General features: G+C 37.9%; 1 protein-coding gene across 1 annotated transcript; it reads right to left on the bottom strand.

The window, feature by feature from the left end:
* Positions 1–690: 690 nt before the first annotated feature.
* SEPSECS (Sep (O-phosphoserine) tRNA:Sec (selenocysteine) tRNA synthase) lies at positions 691–21,171 on the bottom strand. Its single transcript, XM_059471266.1, has 11 exons — positions 20,961–21,171; positions 19,405–19,559; positions 17,060–17,178; positions 16,813–16,971; positions 16,117–16,270; positions 12,535–12,637; positions 10,257–10,386; positions 10,043–10,134; positions 3,037–3,130; positions 2,340–2,430; positions 691–1,206 (listed from the first exon to the last, which is right to left on the bottom strand). The coding sequence occupies exons 1-11, from the start codon at positions 21,072–21,074 to the stop codon at positions 957–959; spliced, it is 1,461 nt and encodes a 486-aa protein (XP_059327249.1). The 5' UTR covers positions 21,075–21,171; the 3' UTR covers positions 691–956.
* Between the last annotated feature and the right edge of the window lie 432 nt (positions 21,172–21,603).

Genomic DNA, 21,603 nt, shown 5'->3' with positions numbered 1-21,603 from the left:
AAGCAACAGTGCCAATGGCAAGAGACACTACAAAAATGGAAGTATATCTATTGCAACAACAGTGGACTAAAAATGCCAAAATACTCTCAGGTCTCACTGGTTCTTAAAACTGCATTACTCCTCATGGTATTCCTCCTTTCCAGTGAGTTTTTGATCTGATCACCCTATCAAATCAGAAGAACAAAAACAAAACACCCAAAGCCAAACCTCCCCCAGTGCCTGTACCTCTTCACAACCCCTGACATTCAGTATTAAGGCTCCTTTAGGCTGCTGAACTATGCTGCAAATGTTTTCAAGAGCTGAGTACTGACAGGATATGAGGTACTCCTGGTTCCTCTTTGCCACTGGAGACTGACTAGTTCTAGGTAGTTCATGACAGGTGAGAACACCTGAAAAACATTACTATTCCAACTCTGTCATTTACCCACACAGTCTGAACACTGTATTTAGTAAGTGCTATGCCAACATTTGCATAAATCATTGAAAAGAAATTAAAAGTGACACATTCATTAATGAAAAACAAAGTATTTTGAGAGCAGAGAAATGTTGCTTGGGTGGTCTATATCTAGCAGGGAATTCAGTCACTGCCACAGACAATACTGTAAAACAAAAGCATGTGAATAAACATACTGTGATTTGGCAAACACTGTCCAAATAGCCACACACAGACTGAAAGGCAAACTGTAAATCTTTGAACATAAAGTTTTACTTAGGCAGATATCAAGTGCATTTTTCATACACTGCAAAAAACTCGTGTCTGGTCCCTTGTTCTTGGAGAGAGTATCAACTACTTTCTTAAAGCTGAATTCCATCCAAATTTTTATTACTGTTTTCAATAAAAAGAACATAAGATCAAGAAAAAATTTCTGCAGTGCAGATGGATAGTCCTAACCCAATACAAACCTGACATACTTCAGACAAAACCTTATTTTCCCGTGTTACTAAATCTGTATCTTCTAGTCTTCAAGTTGTTCTGTGGCTGCATTAGCATCACTGATTTCATTTTTACAGTTCTCTTGCTTTGCTTCTTTTCTAAAAGTCTTCAAACACTTGTCAAGTCTTTTCAAGAATACATCTACATCTTGCTTTTTAATTCCAATTGCTGAGGCAGCATTGAGGTAAGCACAAGGATAGTCATTTGTATGTGACATAAAGCCTTTAAAAGTGTAGTTATTCACAGTTTGTACAGACCCACAGGGAACAACCCTGAAACAAACAAACAAAATCACAATTCAGTTAAAGATGCCTTGACATTTTATGTGGTACTCTAGGTTGAACACAATTACACAAGTTCCTATTGAAGTAGGGAGTTGCTATTCCTACCACTGATGCTCAATACCAGCATAACTTCAAATCTGTTGAAATGCCAGGTCAAAGCATATTTTACAAAATAATTACTTATGTAACAAAAGGGAAAACCCGAAACCTTCACATCAGGGAAAGAATTCTAAAGTTTTAACTTCAAAAATGTAAACTCAAAAAATTTCAGCCTAAGATGGTTAAAATTACAGAACCAGCCAAGGTTAAAACAGACAAATTAAAGACAGCATCTAACCACAATACATATAGATTTACTGTCATTCATCTGTGCAGGAAGTGGAATAATCCAAGCTAATGAAGCATACCTTCTGATGTGGAAATATTCAGCTCTGCTACAAAAAAATAACATTAGGTCTATGGCAGAAGTTAGCATGGCAGCAGTAATATTCAGATTAAGGAATGCTGCCAAAACAAATTTTAAATCATTCTCTTCCTCTAAAAGGTTTAAACCAAAATCATTAAAGACTGTTTGGCTTGCATTTCATTTTAACAGTGTCTCTAAGAATAAATTCAGCTCAGACTGGCTCGGGTTATAGATTTTTAATTTTAATTTTTTTTAAACACAATTAGTTACAGAAAGCAGAATTTTTTTCCATTTGACAAAAAGCTGTGTAGGATATTAAAAGCTTATTCCCTTGACATCCAGCACAACCATATTTGTGCTGCAATAAACAAAACAAAGATCCTCCATTGTAGCTTACACCTATACTGTAAGATCAGACAACATCTGGAAACTAAATGAAATCAAGGGATACTAGGGAATAGTGACACTAAATTAAATAGGCATAGATTATCTATTTAGGATACCAAAGCAGACATAGAAAGCCTCACTGCCAACTCAGGCAGGGAGACATTACTGCTCTATAACAGTGATGACAAAGGGTGGTTACTCTCTAACTCGTTAGGCTGCCTTCTGTAATCATGACACAATTGGTATAAAACACTTCACAGGATTTCCTACAATATATGCTAATACACCCCCCTACTTCCCCAGTCTTTTAAATTCATAATATCCTTACCTTGCTCCAGAAACTTGTCTTGTGAAAAGCATAGACCCAAGCTGGGTAACAGCAGCATCATTAGTTTCATCTAGAGTCTTCAGTGACATGGCTAAAGTAACACAAGGTCAGGTTAAAACTGCTACAAAGCTACTTTTTCTCCAAAGAACTACCACAAATGACAAGTTGCTTTCCAACAGCAAGAATCTATTCACATATTTGTGTTTGCATACAAAGAAAAAAAGAAACATTACATATAATTTTTTATTTTTCCACAAGATGTCATAGATTACCTCTTGGTTAGACTCTATGCAGATTCTGCACAGGTGGGCAGTATTATTTTGGTGTTCAGCAGAAGTTTTGGTTAAAACAAATACCCTGAGTAGGAATTCCATAATTTCTTTTACAACTAAGATGATGAGTAATTATACCCTAATTTATTTTTAAATCTATTTTTTATGAAGTATTACTACATGCTAACATCTTTAGCCTGTCTTGAATTAATTTCTGTCAAATGAGTATGGTGGACAGGAGCAAAATAATGGGTCCAAGTTGCCACACTACTTTTATATTAGATAACTTTTTTAGTAACCTTATTGAATTATTATTCAATTGAGTAGAGTGTAGTGCTGTTTAATATATAGGAATGGTATGTGGAAATGCATTATGAATCCACAGTATATTAGATTTTTTTTAAAGTTAAAACCCCAACAATTACCTAAGGAAATGGGATTATGTGGTGTGTCTAACAGTTTCTCACTGTGGTTATCTGCCAGCTTCTTCAGCTCACTTGAAAGATACGAAAACATCTCCTGAAAAAAAGATGCAATATTCTTGTTATTAACTATCAAACAGAGAAAATAGCACCTATTTCACAAAACTGTTATGTCTCCTTTATATCCTAGAGGTGCTCAGTTGATTCTCTTTTCATGTGTACCAAGTAAGGGGATCAGACAATTCTCTGAAATAATTCTATAAAGGAAGAGCTCCATTTCCTGAGCACTGTTCTTATCTCTCAAGCTGATACAGAAGTCTCTATCTGGTCTAATATATGTGCTTGGGATGTCACTCATTCTCTCTGTGGCCCTGAAACCTAGGGAGGTAGAAAATCTTGAAGAGATTCCCACTGCACAGCAAGTCTTACCCCACACCACTTTTCAAGAGCCTCCCTGTGCCCTAGTCCCCTAAACCACTGGGAATGCATGGCCACGTTTTGGCAAATTGCTCCTTACTTTGTCTTCTCTCCTTTAATACATTCCAGACTAAAAGCAGTATATCTTGCTACCATGTATCACACAATCACATTTCCCCCTAGTGCAGAGATTTCTTTTTCTGTATGAGAATAAAAATCCAGTCTCTTAGAGAGGCTATAAGTACACATTTGACTGTATTTTGTTTCACACAATATACACTCTCCTGAATACTCAGCTCTGTTGAGCAGTCTGTCCTTTCCCTAGGACCCCACTCCTGTTCAAGCTGACTATAAGAATGGAAATATCTGAATTTCTGCTATCACTTAATTGGATTGCACCTTTACTGTGAAAGTGTCATAAGACTGAGATTCATAAATACTTTGGCACAAATACAAGCCACACTGCACATAAAAGGCTGTTTCTCTAATTTCATCTGTATTTTATATCCTCCCTTTTCCCCTGTAATAAGCTATGATAATTGCTCATGCTCTTCCTCAGTTTAATACATTCCTTTTCAGGTATCAGCTCAAAACACTTATGGGCAGAGTGAGAATAAACACCATTCTTATTGTAAGCTTTAGCATTTTTTCCATCCTTTTTAATGCTTAGTCTCTCATAAAAACTAGCAAAACCATACAGACACTGAGTAGCCTTTTTAAAATATATTAAACACCAGGCTTCTCCTCTTTGAGGCCATAAAAATCGTCCTGCTTATCTGCTTCAGTGTGACTGCCTGCTTAAGCATCCTCATCAATTTCTGGACCTGACAAGTGATTTTTCATTCTTTAAATAGAATTACCTCTTCTGTTTGTAGAGCAGTATCCTGCTTTGACCTATGGACTCTGACAGATATAAATTACAGCTTGTGATCAAAATTATGCTTTTGAACAGACCCTCCCCAAGGTCTTATGAAACCAAATGAGGTTTGTGGTACCTAAGTTAGAAGAATGTTACAGCTGCTCTTCTTGAACCACTGCAGGAAACCTTGCCTCCCTTCATGAGCAACTAAATGAACACAGCTCCCCACCTGTACTTCCTAATATCACAGAACAAATACAGATGGAGAGAAAAGAGTACCCTCTTACTGTCTAAATGAATTAGGCTATTGATACAACTATCCACAAAAACAAAGCTTCTGTAATACTTGAAAAAAACCCCCAAAAATTGGGAGGTATCTGTGTCTAATTATCAGAACTTCAAATCTGTGAAAATCATTCTTATTTCTCATACATCAAGTGATTTTATGGTTTTAGTTCAGAGTTTATTTACAGTTCACTCACAGATGCTGAAAAATATTCATGTTTCAAATGTTCTGCCTTTCCTCTGGTCCCTCACATTATTAGAAGCACATTATTAATTTGTTACTTTCCATAATAAGCATCACTAATATACTAGTCTTTTATTAGTATTTATTCTGGAATACAAATCATAAATTAATTTGTGCTCCCTCTGCTGGCTATTTACTTCTAAAACTGAAGCAAAATATTGTAGAAATACACAAATTGTGAGATAAATTCATATATAAATTCTCTGGAGATATTATTGCTGAAATTAGTACTGAGAAAAATATACTGGAACAAGACCAATTTCCAAATAATTTTTGTGTGTTCTATCTAGAAAATTCTCTGATACATCTCTTATAGTATAACTGAAAGGATTGCTGAAAGGAATACTGGAAGTATTACTGAAAGTTGGTATAAAAAGTTACCGACTGCATAAATGTGTTAAATTTAATTAAATCTACTCAATGAAATTAGGTTACTAGATGAGCCCTTACATACATAGGAAATAGTTAAAACAAAGGATAATGGAAAGATGGCAAAAAACCCCAAGTATGTATTTTCATCAGTTGGACTAAAGCTACATGAACACAAATTCAAATAGTGTTTTTATGAACACTATTTTGCATCTTTCCATTGGAAGCCCTCTAGACATTTTATAGTTTCAGAACTCTGTTGCAAAATAGATTAACTGCCTTTCCAAAAATAAAAAGGATTAAAGCAATATTTTTGTGAGGTCAAATCTATAACCAACCTCGATTATAAAATATTTCTCATATATGGAAAATTTATAAGCACCCTAAGCAATTATATATAATTGAGCTCCTACATAATAGATTTTCTGTAGCAGGCACTCAAGTTTTCTCCAAAGAAGCCAAATATAATGCTGAAGTTATACTGAACAACTCAAGCACTAAATGTCAGTTAAGTTTCATTATTAATTCACTACTTTACCTTAGAAACTTATCACAAAACCTCATTAGGCTAGGCAAATGAACACTAAACTATGTGGAAGTGTCTTTCACTTCTGGTTCTTTAAGCACCTAAGCCAACAAAACACCTTAAAAAACAAAGAACAAGTCAACAATACTGTCTGCATCAAACAGGCCAAATAACTCAACTGTTTGGATGAAACAGTCTACTTTCACATACATATACAAAAATATTTTCAAGAAGTGTTGTAACAATCATATAACAAAAATATTTGGATCATACTATATTTACACTATAAAACTATTTGTAATAGAACCTACACTAGCAAAGGTGACTCTTCATTTGCTCCATTGGGATAGGCACTGTTCTTGCAAACAAAAATAACAGGAGGGAAACAAGTAAGGAAAAAGCCAGTGACTCCAGAGAAAAAGAAGACGGAGGTACTGAATAAGCCATCAGTTCCATACCAGCTGACAAAGAGGCAACTGATGAAGGCCAGGAAAGTTTTTGTGCAGAGCTGAAACTATCCTAGCTGGCTCTAAGCACCCAGCTTGCTTACATACTGAGTCTGTAACACTCTGCCTTTCTCCCTGTGTCACTGTCACCTGAAAAGACGAGCTGTCCTCAGGGAACGGTCACAGAGCTGGGGATGGTGCAGAAGAGGACACTGCACAGGAGTCATTTTACAGCCTCTGCACCCTCCACACAGGCTGCCAGCTCTCCTACACTTGCCTGGGGCTGATCTGGTCCCACCTTACTCTGCAGCAGCAGCTGTTTTATAATGCAGCCATCACACCTCCTGCTCCTTTGCTGTGATCTGACCCGAGCCCCTGGGCCCCACCCAGCAGAGGAGCTGCAGGGCTGAGCATGGACACCTGCCAGCAGATGAGAACCCAGACGAGGCTCAGCTTCTTGAAATGCAGCCAAACACATGACAAACTGTATGTGTATGTGTGTGACACCTGCATATACTACACAACCTCCCAGGCAGATTCTCTTGTACTGCAGGAATTTTTGTTATGGATTTACACTAGAAAGTTTTAAAAACACGTAATTAATTACAGAACCTTGAAATCTTTATATCATCAGTATCTAACAAAGTGCCCAATAAGCCTTGCCAATCTGATTTGGTAACACTAACGTTCACATTTTTTGAAAGGTCTCTCTTAACAACAGCAATCAACACATTCTCTCTTCAGCACTTGTGAGACCTTGAGTTCAGACTCTGTGACCCACACTTCAACACAGGCTCTAAGTATGGAGGCTTCTGAAATTTCCATTCATGCTTGGCACTTGTTTAATTACACACAATTTAAAATAATTCATTTAAACTAATTTGCCTCCAGCTACTCTAAAGTTTGAATATGGTTACATATACCTCACATGAGGAAAATCCTCCAATATTCTCATATTTGACATGCTACAGTATAACAAGTTGACTAGAAAAAAAGAGGAGTAACAAATGTCTATCTTGCTTTGAGAATAGCTGATTTTTTTACATTTTTAATATTCCTCATTAAATGTCTTTCCTCTTCTTCCATCGTAAGTAGAGCAGCAATACAGACTCACACTGAACTATGCAAATCATTTATTCCAATCAGAACTACTACATCAATGATAACTCATGAAACATAAACCCAGTATTATACTGAATTGTAAAACCCAAACAACTTCCTCCCACTCGGTATGATTTTAAATATTTTAGATACATACTCCATAAGGACATAAAAATAACTCCAGTTTTACTCTCAAAGTATGCAGACAGATGGATACCAATATAAAAAGCTCTATCACATCCCACAGTAACACAGATATGCATTTAAGAAAATGAGAGTTATCTTGATTGTTAAGTCTAATGAGGAAATCCATAACTGCTGTAAACAAAACCATCACCTCTTCAATAATACTGGTATAATAATTAGTTAAGTGGATTAGAAGGACCATATTGGATAATAGCAGGTATTATACCTGGTCTGTAGGGTTCTGAATGCAAACCCTGAACGCAGGGCTCTTGTTCTCCATGAAATTTGAGATAATAACTAAGCCTGCTTATGCCATTACACAGTTCAACAACTATAGTTACTTCATATGGTTTAGACACATACACACGTATATGAAAATAGCAACTTCTATGACCTAGAAATGTAAAATACAGGACTTAACCTGTACTGAGGCATCAAAAGTTGCTATAAAAATACAACCTTTACATAAAGTTCTTTAAGAGCAAAGATATTAACAAATTTGACTATGTACCAGCTGTTTTCTGCACTGCAAAAGGACCTAGAATGGCCTACTGAGATCAGGAAACCACTGTTATAACCATCAAATAAACATATAAAAAGGAATTCTGAAAAGTCAGTACTTCTTCGTATCACTACATATAATCTCATACTCTTGGACAATTGCACACTCCACAACTCCCAGCCTGTCAAAAAAATTCTCACTCCATGTACATCCCTTCCTGTATTAAATAGCTAATCTGTGCAGCATAAAAACTGGGCATTATTTTGTTGTTTGTGTGAGACTAATCTCTTCTCAGTAATATTCTGGGCTTTCTGGCCTAAGCTCAAATAACCTGAAGTAACACCCATACAAATCAAGATCAGGTAAAAAGAGATGGAAAAAAAGATACCTGAAGTTTTTTATAGCTGATTTTTTTTGTGTGAGTAGGTGCAGCTGCACCAATATAGAAAGGAGTACTCAATGTCAAGCTATAAATAGCTCCTGCTGGAAGCTTAATAGCTCTGCCTCTGCTTCCTCAGAGCACAGGCAATAAACTACCACTATTGCACTTTTACAATTCAGGAACAAACAGATTTAAGCAAAAATGTTTCTCTTTCTACAGCAAATCCAATAAAAGAAACATATTTATGACATATATAAGGCTCTGTTTATAGAGTATATTCACATTTGAAATAAAAAGGCCTGAAGTTGTAAAAATATAATACTGTGTTCACTTTAGAATTCTACTTCCAAGAAAATTAGGTGACTCAAAGTGTACAGCTATTCATTAAGACATTTATGAAAGAATTATTATTTATGACTCGGACAATATTTCTCATGCCCTTTATACATCAGCTACTGGTAGAAATCTAACAACTAAATCAGCTTCATAGAAAACAATAAATTCACTTGAGATTCTTCTGGACATAAAAGGGAAAAAATACAATTTGCTTTTAATGAAGACACAAAACGTAAATCACAATACATACAACAGTCCAGAATAAAATGTTGCAGTAGAGGCAAAAGTAACTGCTTTCAGTGTTTCACAAGCTGGTTTCACTTTAGTTGCACAGATGACTTCTTAGTCACTGTAAGGCTGCTAAGTTGGTTTGATTTTCTATAGCCTAGCTATTCCTATGGGACCTCAGTTCCAGTACAGAGTTTATGGATGCCCTATAAGCAGCTAGAAATAAGTCACAGCACCTAAAACTATTGCTCTGCCACATAATCAGAGATAGCAGCAACCTGTCAGCAGAAAACAACTGGAACATAGTTTACAAACAAAATAATGAAACAGATAATGCATAGCTTAAAATTACTATTTTAATAGTACTTAATTCACAGCATTTCTTATATGAGGACTCTATAAAAAGAATCTTCTGCATTACTATATAAAGAGAGAAAAATCAGACTTATTAATTCCAGAATTAAGGATAACTCAAGATATACAATTTCCAACCTGACATGCACTGTATTTTTCTGCAGTGCAATTATACCCAACTTAAAACCTATAGTCTGTGAAAAGCAAAGAAGAAACTAAGTTGCATGTTTAGATGAATAACTAAAACAACAATACTCTTCTCTTTTTGTGGCAATGCACAGTATTTATAACCCAACCAGAAGCTGTGATTCTCCACAGAATGTGGCACAAAAACATTTAATTAAGCACTATCACAGCACAAAGGCACAATAGTGACAAAAGAGTAAGAGCACAGACCTGGGGTTACTCTGGGTGTCCAATCTCCTGTCCTGGAAGCAGTGTGACCAGGATAAAACAGTACAGTATTTCTCCATTTCAGTTTTTGTGGACAAAATCCTACTATTTAGTCACATTTAGGAAGAACAAACATGAACACTGTACAAGATAGTACAGGCCCTCTGTTTAGCCTCCTGGACTGAACAAACAACATGGAAATCACACTTACTCACAAGCACCATTTAGAAAAGAAGTAATTGTATCACACTGACTTTCCAGATTCAGAGCTCTGCCTCAGAATAAGTTCAATGGCTTTCTAGACAGAAACTAGATTTACCACACAAAGCAGTTTTGCAACAGAGCTGACTTCAAGAAAATACTACTTGCCAAAAAGCTTACCTTTCTTTCTTTCAGTAACTTTTTGTAGCCACTGGTTCCCAGAGACAGAAGTGTAATGAGGACATCTAAAGAAGGAGATGCAGATGCTCTTCCTGAAAAAAAAAAAACCAATATATACATTAAAGTGGCAAAAAAAAAATTATGTGAAAGAAAGCTGATAATCAAGTTTTCTACAGCAATTCTGTATGCTGAAATCAGCCCATGAACTAGTTACCTGGATACATTTTGCTGATCTCCTGAATGAAGGACTCGTTGAAGCCAGCAATGATAGCACCACCTACTGGAACCATAAAATTTTTGTCCAAGCTCTGAACAAAAGCATCTATTCTGCCAACTCGAGCACCCTTTACCAAAAAAGACAAAAAAAATCCACAGCATACATTAGAACTAAGGGAAATGTGATAGCATAATAATTATATAAAAGTGTAGCCAAAATAAATATAATTCCTGAAACTCTCGGATACTGCATTTGTGATCAAAACAAAAATCACAGTATTACCTCTTTTAGCACCGCTTACTATTGGTACCATTGTCTGCCTAAAATAGAACCTTACAATTCCCATTTTGCGGTGATTTAAAATATCAATTTTAGTTCCTGCAAGTCTAAGTGTGGCTCCATTTCAGCAACAATCAAAAAGAAACCCCTCAAAATTTAATGGGAATTATACAGTTAAAATTGTTCAATCCTGAACACTTTTTACAACTCTCACTCTAAAAGGCTATGAGTTAATGCTTCATTAGCAAAACTTTTTTCAATATATATATAAATTTGCATTAAACAAACAGGCTTATTACAGCACTCCTTCTAAGGCTGCTTTCAAAATCAAGATTCAAGTACCTTCTTATAGCAGATATTCCCCACATCCTTGTACCAAACCACTCCTGTTTTCAAAGGAAAAAATGTAGATTCTGCAGTACACCTTCAATTTGAGTAGCATGTAACTGTGTAGTGTACAATTAAAAAGTATGAAGCATAAGAACCTGAAAAGTAGGTTAAACCCCATACATATCAAAGTACATGCAAATACACATATTTTTACAACTACATACTAAATATAAGAAGTAGAAACAGAGTTAATACCTGTGGCAAACAGAAAAAAAAGCAGAGCCAACTAAACCTCATTTATTAGTTCTATATTTTGATAGCTTAATGCACAGAAGACAGGAAGAACACTCCAAGTTTGTCAGCTTTTTGTTGGGAACATGAATGCCAGCAGCCACCATTAGATTTAATTGACAGGAGAATACCAGAGGAAAAGCACAACATGAAATGGTCTCAAAAGCTTTTTCCTGTGGTACTCTTGCAAGTTGTATTCACACTGTTCTCAGCATATTCATACATCTAAGTATTCATTAATAACTACTTTCTCATAAACACAAAAATTTTCTAGCACAAGTAATAAATTTTGTAAGAAAATGTAAAAATAAATCAGAGCTCAAATATATACATTTGCATAAACAAGGAACAACCAACCTATTGAGATTAGAAAAAACATCAAAACAAACACAGTAAAAATTATATTTGTAGCATTATAGTCTGAAATGTTTATCATTAGAAAATTTCATGCAGCAAAATTCAGTACTTCCACAGCCTCATTCATGTTAGTTTCTCACTAAATTTGAGCAAGTTAAATACAATAAACACATGCTATGTACATTACAAATAAAGCATATACTATTTTCTATTTCATTCATTCCCTCAGTCTTTCAATATTTAGAAATGCCAACAGGATGTTCTTCACAATTGTACATTAAGCTGGTCTGCGTCCTGTTCGTAATGTCTTAGCAATCAGAAAAAAAAAAACCAGCATATTTTACATTACCAATAGTTCAGGATCCTCTGGATCCTATTAAAATATAACCCCCTATTCTTTTGAATAGGTAACAGAAAAGAGAATATTAAAGAGCAATGCACATACAACACAATGAGGAAAAATGCAAGAATTCTGTTTCATGACTGATCTCATATATCAAGCAACATCCTCTTCAAACTAAACAGCAACAGAAATTAAACTTTTTTGAGCATAACACTGAACTTAAACCAGTTTCCTCAGCCATTCTCTGTGCCAACAATATTTTAACAGCGACAACATCTATCAAGTGCTGGTGTACAATTCTGTACCTTCAATTAAAAATTTGTAACTCATTCTGTTGGAGGCTTAATTTTGATTCAAGTATGATCCATTATGTTACTTTTAGTTAACAACTTCAGGAAATATTTTAAGAAAGCTTATTAAGGATATTTTTCCATTATAAAGACACACGAACATATAAAAAACTAAATAAACTTTGGGTTACATAAAGAGCACATAATAGAAATAACTATTATGCTTAAATTCTATTTCTGTCTGTTGTGCTTTCCCAGAAAATTGTTCACAATCAGACGTGCATGGGATTATTCTCAAAGCTTTGTAACATCTGATAAAATTTGCCACAATCACCAATTTACTTATACTTGCTAAAAAATGTTATTGGAAATACACAGCTCCTACCTGCTGGATGAGATGCATACATTTTGAAGACTGAACTCCATATGCATTGTTGACAATATGTGGAATGTCATAATTAGCACAAATTACAGACAGCTCCTCCAGCCTGTGAGCATAAAATCATAATTAAGAGAAGCATTGATTACTGTAGCTCAACTTACAAGCCAGACCATTAAAAGACTGAAAGGTCTACAAGGAAGCCAGAATGAGAAAAGCAACTCTTTTGATGAGTACCTCAAGGCAGTATTTGTCACCTTAAGCTAAAAAGTTAAGATGAAAATTCTATTGGCTTTTACATATACTGCAAATTGCTGATCTAGTCTGACGTTTTTCTTGCTTCACTCAAATTTTTATCTGGACACCAGTTAATATACCCCAAACCATTAAGCTTTAGATACAAGCTTTTTGTTGTTGTTGTTGCTTTTACTATTAACTACGTAGCTTTAGCTAGTCACTAGTTTTTCTTTTCTCTATTATTCAACATGAAAACAGTCTACAGTAGTTTCAACAGTGTCTTGGGAATCAAAAGCATCCTGTAACAGAAAGTTTTTACATGTTTCTGTTTATCTCAAAAGAACTACTATTTTGATCCTTTGGCTGGAATCTCATGCATGCTTGCATGCTTCAGGTAAACTGATTAAGAAAAAATAAATTCTTTAAAGGAATGGAAAGCCCTAAAATGTCTGAATATGGACATCAACAAATTGAAAATCTGTTCAGCTGTTTACTCTTCACTTGCCTTTAGAACCCCCTGAAATCACAGTGAGCTCAGCCTGGATTGATTAATCAGCCAAATTAAGATTTATGTGAGCACACTGATCACTTTAAGTAAGATCCTTCAGCATTTTAAACATACTTATATGCAGTACCCTTTTCTGAAGCACTCCAATCATGCTATATTTTAAAAAAATTACTCATGATTTTCCCCAAACTTTTGAATCTATTTTAGAAATATAATCTATTTGAAAATAATTAGGCAATATAAAATAATTAAAAGTGATGATAAAGGTAATATTACCTTAAAAAAAAAAATCAGGAAATTCTGCTTCCAATGCATTTTTACTCTATCTCCTCCTGTACAGCCTCTCACTGTAATTTACTGACATACATATAAAATTTGACAGAGTATAAAAACATTTTCCAAGAGGTGACATTCCTTTGCATTCTATTTCTATTACATTTTCTAGTGTTGTTCTGCAATGCAAAATTCTGCTGCAAGTGTCAAATTAATTTTTCCAAAGATAAATTCTTAGGAAATCATCATCACCATATTATCCTTTAAAAAAATCAAAAGGACTTTATAATTAGGAAACACCAGCAATATAATGTACATACTGATCTTCTACAGTCAACATAATTGTGAGGAGCTGCATTTGCAATAATTTTTCACATTTCTCAACACAGAATTACAAAATATTCCAAGATGGAAGGAACCCACAAGGATCGTCGAGGCCAACACCTGGCCCTGCACAGCCCAATCCCCGAGTCACACCACGCACCTGAGAGCATTGTCCAAATGCTTCTTGAACTCTGTCAGGCTGGTGCTGTGACCACTTCCATGGGGAGCCTGTTCCAGTGCCCAGCCACCCTCTGGGTGAGGAACCTTTTCCTGATATCCAACCTAAACCTCCTCCAGCTCAGCTTCTGCCCATTCCCTTGGGTCCTGTCACTGTCACCACAGAGCAGAGATCAGTGCCTGCCCTCCTCTTCCCCTCATGAGGAAGCTGTAACTGCAATGGGAACTCCACTCAGTCTCCTCCAGAGTGAACAGACCAAGAGACCCTAGCCGCTCCTCATGTGGCTTTTCCTCATTAATAGAATACTTGAGGAAATACATTATGCAGGGCAAAGTTTTTGCCTTCTGACCTGACAGTTCTTAATCAGACACATTTCTCACCCTCTAGAGAGACTCAATGGAACATAGCTTTCCTCTTGTAGGCTTCTTGTCAAGTGCAGGCACAGAATTTGACCAAACTAGAAACATAGAGAGCGTACAGCTATTTATATTCATCTTTCTCACCTTCTGAAAATTAAAGGAGCAGTAACCTATCTTCTACAAGTACTGAAAATAGAAAAGTCTTTTTTCCCTAAAAAATATTCAATTGAACAACTAGATCCATTGTGCAATACAGAATGAGAATGCCACAGTTTGAAGAGAATGTGTCAGTGTGCAAGGGAAGCAAATGATGCACAGCACCTGTATGCACCTGCACCTGCTCCCAAGGCCTTGAATGCAGCATTGAAAATGCTACTAATCATATCAGAAAAATAAAGCATTAACAGAAGTTGGCTACTGAAGTTCTTAATAGTCACAAATACAGAAGTATCTCCCACTTTATTCTTCCTTTCTTTCTCTCCTGTTTGTTAAAGTTCATGAAAAGAAAGCTTTGTTCTACTTTTTCTACTACTGAAAGTAAAAAAATACAGAATTCTGCTAAGTACACAGACCAACTGAAAAGGACACTTTCCCTTTGGTCCTCTTAAATACAGTAGTTTTACAAACACCTTACAACAACAGTAGGTAGAATACTGAGAAACAGGGTTTATACACTAGACAATTACTCCTATAGAAATAAATGGTACTTCAAAGGAAAGCCATAGGTGTGGCAGCCACAAAGCTACTAAAATTTTTAAAACACAGCCACCACAACTAAATAAAGCCTTACAAATGAAGATATTTCAAAACAGACATTTAGAATTGCGCCCTCCAGAAATGCTGTCAGGGCTTCCCTTCCCACAGGAAGATGAAGGTTATGGCCTTCAACAGTTGACAGTTTCTTTTAAACAGAAAGTACATTCAAATCTTCCTATATCTGTGGTATATTATAACATAGTGCCACTACTTAATAATTAATCTCTTAGTTGTAGAGGACAAAACAATAGCAGCATGTCAAAAAGAGGAAGCAGATAAGGAGAAGATTCATTTACCCAAGCTATAAAACAACCATTCAGTTTTGATAGCTGTGATTTAAGTTAGCCAATAAATCTGCAAGTCAACTTCAAGCAATGTTCATAGTATCCTGACAGAATTATATGGTTTTAACTCCCATCTTTCCCTCTAGCAACTAGGTTAAGCTATGATAAACACTGGAGGATTTTTTAAGGTAGGAGAGGAGGAGAGGAGAGTGAAATATATTTTTACTTGCCACATTTTAGAGTCAATAACATTTCTTTCCTATGCTTGTGGAGAAGAGTAGAAAAGGCAACAGTAACATCAAAAAATGGTATTAGCTATGGAGCTACATTTCCTGGATTATGTTTCCATGAGAAACTACTTTTACTACTTCCATGAAATTTTATGAAAACCACAAGCAAAATGACATGAATTTCACCACAAGAGAGCAACATTAACCTCACTTACATAACAGAAGAAAAATCTTCTGTGTAACTCTCACTTTTTTAATATACTTTTCTGGAAGGGGATTAAAGAACCTTTACTAATTGTTGGCAGAAGCAATTTTAGGAAGATGGATGGTCAAAACATGGAGGTGTTGGTTGGGTTTTGTTGTTGTTGTTGGGGGGTAGGGAGGATGTTTATTTGTTTTAACAGTAACAAATAACACACCTCTTACAAAGACTGCTTACCTGTCAGGTACCCTTGGAGCAAAGCAAGATGTTGTAGAATGCACACAAAGGATATTTTCAGCACCAAGAGCCTTGATTTTGGCCTCCACTGCCTCAAGGTCTGTCCGTAGCTCATCACCTTCTAATACATTTTCTATCACCACAGGCTCAAAACCTGACCAAAACAAGCAAGAATTTAATATAACTCAATAAATCTGACTAATTGTGGAGGTTTAGTTCCAGTATACATTTGAAAAACACATCGTGCTACTATTGTTTGAATAGATTCTAACTAAAAAGACAGTGCAAATCACACAGATTGGCACCTTCTGATCACAATTCCTAGGACACAAGTTTTTGCATAAATTTGAGAGAGAGATTTGAACCATGAGTTTTGATTTTACATAACTCTAAGGACAGCAGATTAGGCACCTTACTCTGAGAGTGAACTGTAACTTCCTTAGTATTGTTCTCACTTGACTCCTTTATCCACCTCAGTAACACTGCACACACCTGCATTGTGCAAGGCATGAGGAAGACAGCATGCACGTTTTAATTACATGTTAGAAATCAGGAGTGCACAAATAAAGCACAACTACCATGCCTTAGCCTGTTTTGTATCTTACTACAAGGGTATGAATTGATCACTCTGATAGAGGGAAGGTTCATATCTGTTGGAAGAACACACACTGTGTCATCAATCAGTTACCTTCTTACCTGCAGTTATCATTGATTTAAAGCAAGATTTCTGGTCTATACGTGGCCAGATAATGTACTTTGCCTTTGGTCTCTTGTGCCTCAATGTTAAAAAACACAGAGTCAGACTCATGCCTGTGGCCATAGGAACCACAAAGCAACTGGTCACTGTCCGGACACCTGCATGCAAAAAGCAAGTCAGAAATTAACATGAAGAATCCATGATGGAACTTCACAAATGAGAGAGATTTTTCAAATTTACACCTACCAGCCAGTTTTATAACATCCAGAACTACTGAATTAGTAAGCTTGTTCAAAAGGCTTGAACCTGCAGCTTTGGGCTGTACTGCAGAAATATCACCTGACCTTCCAATTCCGTGAATCAACCTAAACAAAAAAAGTTGAAAACACACATCAAGATTTCCACACTGCAAGCCATAAACCGTGCTGACTGAAGAAAATTTAACTTGATAAATAATTGTGGAAAACTTTGGACACAATGCAACATCAGTACCTGCCACAATCAATTCTATTTCAACAAAGTACACTTTTTTTTGTATGAAATTTTGGGGTTTTTTTTAACAGTAGATTAACAATGTTCCTGCATGCAAGTAAAAACTTTGAGAAGACCCACAGCAGCAACACCTCTAGCCTCTGGCAGGTTTCCTTTTAAGTTTCCTTTTTTCTTTTCCATTTAAGTTTCCTTTTAACACCTCAGCACTTCTTGATGTATGTCAAAATAGCATTAGAAATGCTGACATGTTCAGACACACAACCAAGGAAAACAAAAATTAGTTGTCTATAGTGTAGGGTTGCATAGGCATAGTGGTATTACAGATACTCCCTTGACAAATGCTTCATCTCCATAAGGCAAGGAAATAATATATACAAAGTGATATACATGGATATATGTATCGCTTTGCCCATCTTACACATCTTCCCTTCATCTATCATTTTGCTGTTCAATGTTATCTCTCTTGGAAAAATATGTTTCTCTGAATTCTGTTTATAAATTTTGGTTATAAACTGTGTTTGTAAATACTGAACATTATTTAGTTCAGGAGTGGAGGATCCTGAAGTCATTTATAGAATACAAGCTTACAGAATGAATTTACCCATGGCGGAAATGCAGCAGCTGCTCAAGTAAGCTAGTAACAGTATACAGCTACTTATGGCTTTAATTCCTTTTTTTGTCTTGGCAACAGAATAAAATGCAGTCCAATGAGTATATGATATTCAGAACTTCTTGGAGCATGATTTTACAGCTTAAATTTATTTTCCTGTTTCAAGTGCTAAGTTGAAATCAACAAACACTTGATGATTAACTAAAACTTACATATAATACTCACTCCACCCAAAATATTTTCTTCCCTCATTCCTGCTATGTTCTTAATAGCTGTCTCATATCAGTACTTTTTATTTTGTGCACTTATGTACTACTTCCCGAGAAGTAATCTTCCCTAACACTGCCCCTTTATTAAGCTAAAAGAAGAGACAGCTTGAAAACCATCTTCCTCTACCTCCATCACTCCCCAGGTCACCTGTAAAACTTAATGCAGAAATAAGTGAGGGGAGGACACCTTGCTATTGCTGACACTCACAGGAGAAGCGAGATGCCAGGTGACAGAGCTGCACTGGAACAGCAGCAGTGAGCCCAGCTCAGGCTCCTGTGGCTAGGAGCCAGGCACAATTTCCCCAGCACTGTCCAAAAGCAAAACTTCCCCAGATATCCTCCCCTCCCCGACCATGGATATCCTAGCCTAGAGAGCTGCACACTAAACTAAAAAAGCCAAACTGATGTATCACTGCATTTCAACATGAATTTATCATGGTATTGTAGGGCTTATGAAAGCCATCAAGCCTAAGTAACTCAACCTCCATGTGCTTACCAAGCTTACTAAACTTCTGGCCTCTAATATACTTTTGTGTTTATCTTTGGAGAAGAAACATCGTGGAACTTTCACTTTGATTCACTCCTGCTGGATCAAACATCACAGCAAGATACTCAGCACAGCACTCAACACACACATACAAAATACATTCATAAGGAAATTAATGCAGAGCCTCTAAAATGATAGCATCCAACATATCCATTAAGTAAGTCTGAAGGGCTGCAAGCTAATAAAGGCACCTTTTGTCTTTAGAGATCTCCTTACTTCATATAAAATCTATTATAGATGGACTGGGGTTTCATCTGCTTATCAACTAATCCCATTATAAAGGTATTAACAAATATTTAAAAATACAAATAGCTGTTCACTGTCAACGTTCAATAATGGGCAACTACAATGTACAGTAGCTTTTAATAATATACAGATGAAAAGCTGCATCTTTTTATAAAAGGCATAATTATTTTAAAACAGTAAGATCTCTTCCTATTTCTGCTTCCCTTGTAAAGGATGACTCAACAACTGCAGCTTCTACAAATTCAATGTACACGACATAATCCTGACAAAGCATTTTTGCTTCATTCAAGACTTTCTATAGAGTTATTAATGAAAATTTAATATAGAAAGCAGTATCAATTCAATAGATAAACAAACCACAATAAAGTATGCCATTGGAAAGCATTAATAATAACCTGAATAATTCAAAACAGTCAATACTTTGTACCTGTAATGCCTTCGGGCAACAAGACCTGATGCCACTCTTCCTTCCCTCTCACCAACGCCACAGTTGCCCAGGAAGTTATTGCTATCCATTATAGCAAGTTCATGAAGAAACAATTCAATGGTGCTTTCATCCCATCCATCTTCAGGACATTTCCCCTTAACAATAAAAATAAATTATGAAATTTGGAAATGAAAAATTAACAAAACTTTATGCAACTTGTTTGATAATTGTTACCCTTCTTTCTCATGCTAAGCAGCAGTCTGTATTTTCATTATTCTCTTTTATACTATCTAATGTTATGAAGCTGTATCCAGAGAAAAGTTAAATAATGATTTTTCCATGTGTTAAATACAACTACATTAGCACATCCCGACATTAAAACAATCAGGATATCTTTTACCTTCAAGTGTTCTCTATGGTACACACAAAACCACTGCAGGGCATACATGTTAATTACTCCCTAAAAGACTACAGATTATTTGATGTATTCTCTAGACATGACGTACAAGAACTCAACAGCGAAAACTGCACAAAAGGGAAGATACTCAGATATTAGAGAACCAAAAACATGAGCAGAAGGGAAATATAGTTTTAATGTAATACATCTTCCTATCTACACATATTACTTTCCAGTTATTATCTAATAGGGAAGGAAACCATTTCCAGAATATATCAAAACCTGCAAGAAGAAACCTGCTCTTTCTTGCGCTCTTTACTGAATTAACAACTGCATCCATCTTTGCAAATTACAGACAAGATTCTCAAAGCAGGGACCCATAAAACCATGAAGATTTTTTATAGGTCCAGAGGTTTTTTCACATGCCCCAGCAACAAAACAGCCAATTCAGTAAGTCTAATTAGTTTATCAAGTGCGGTATCAACAAAGTTAAGTTGGAAACAGTAGATGGCATGACTGAGGATGCTCAAGAACTGAAACATTTGCTAATTCATTGACAATGATTTTTATACGCTGAAGGCAATGAAATACATTGTTTTGGCACCTTACAAGTATCGCTTTTTACCTCATGCAACAATGTGCTAGTATCTCACTGTTTTTAAACATTTATTTAACTGTTCGCTGGGCCTTTCTCGGCAAACGCACAACCCAGGGCAGTAATTTTCTCTGCTTCCCAAACAAGGCCTTTCACTCTGGGGCTCAGTGAGGTCCCTGCCGTGCCGGCAGCGGCTCTCCCGGCCGGCATGACCCCGGCCGGACACGGCGGTAGCGCCATGCCAGAGGGCAAAGCCCGTGACGCCGGCCGGACACGGCGGTGCCGCCGTGCCCGAGGGCAGAGTCCGTGACCCCGGCCGGCCTGCGCGCTCACGGGGCTGCGCGGGGCCGCCGCGACCAGCCCGGCTCGGGGGAGGTTTCCCTGCCCGACCCGGTTGCTCGGAGGGCCGACGGGCGGCTCAGGCCCGCTCTGCCCTCTCGAACCCCGGTGCGCGGAGGGCGGGGGGGTCAGCTCTGCCCCACTTCGGACGGTGGTGGCAGTGACGGGGCTGCTCAGTGCCCGCTCGGCCCCGGCGCGCAGGGCGGGGGGCGGCGGCCCCATTACCTGCTCCAGCAGCGCCCGCAGGCGCAGCTCGTGCGCGCGGCGGCCCTGCGCCCCCTGGCGCACATAGGCCGCCGTCACCAGCCGCTCGCTGCAGCCCTGGTTCTCCGCGTTCATGGCCGCGGCGCTCCCGGCGCCGCCGCTGCTCCCCCTCCGCGCCGAACGGGCCTGTGCGAGCCGGGCACTTCCCGCCGGGAAGGGGCGGACGGGGGCGGTGCGGCGCACGCCGCGCCGTGGAGCTCCGGGGCCCCGCCCCGCCGCCAGATCCGGTCGGTGGGCAGCGCTCCGCTGGGCCGGCCCTGCCCTGCCCTGCCCGGCCCGGCCGCTGGGCGGGGCTGGGCTGGGCCGCCCCCGGTGCAGGTGCGGGCCCGCAGGGGAGCGGGGCCGAGCTTGGGCCTGTCACAGGCCGCGTCCCGCTGTGAGAGGCAGCTCGCCCGAGCCCAGACCGCTGGGCTGGGAAGGGCCTGATGGTGGGCTGGGTTTCCAGGCCCTGCTGAGGTTAGGCTGTTGAGAACAGCCGCGTAGCTCCCCGCTGCTCCGCCAGGGCCAGGGCGTTCTCTGCTCCTCGGGACGTGTGTGGGGGCACAAGTGCTTGTGGGACGATCCTCAGGAAATAGCAGCAGCCTGCTAGGGCTGCGGGTATAAC

This window comes from Ammospiza nelsoni, chromosome 4, assembly GCF_027579445.1.
Source record: "Ammospiza nelsoni isolate bAmmNel1 chromosome 4, bAmmNel1.pri, whole genome shotgun sequence".
Classification (NCBI taxonomy): Eukaryota; Metazoa; Chordata; class Aves; order Passeriformes; family Passerellidae; genus Ammospiza; species Ammospiza nelsoni.
The sequence above is the reverse complement of the archived record's forward strand: the minus strand, read 5'-3'. Positions and strand labels throughout refer to the sequence as shown.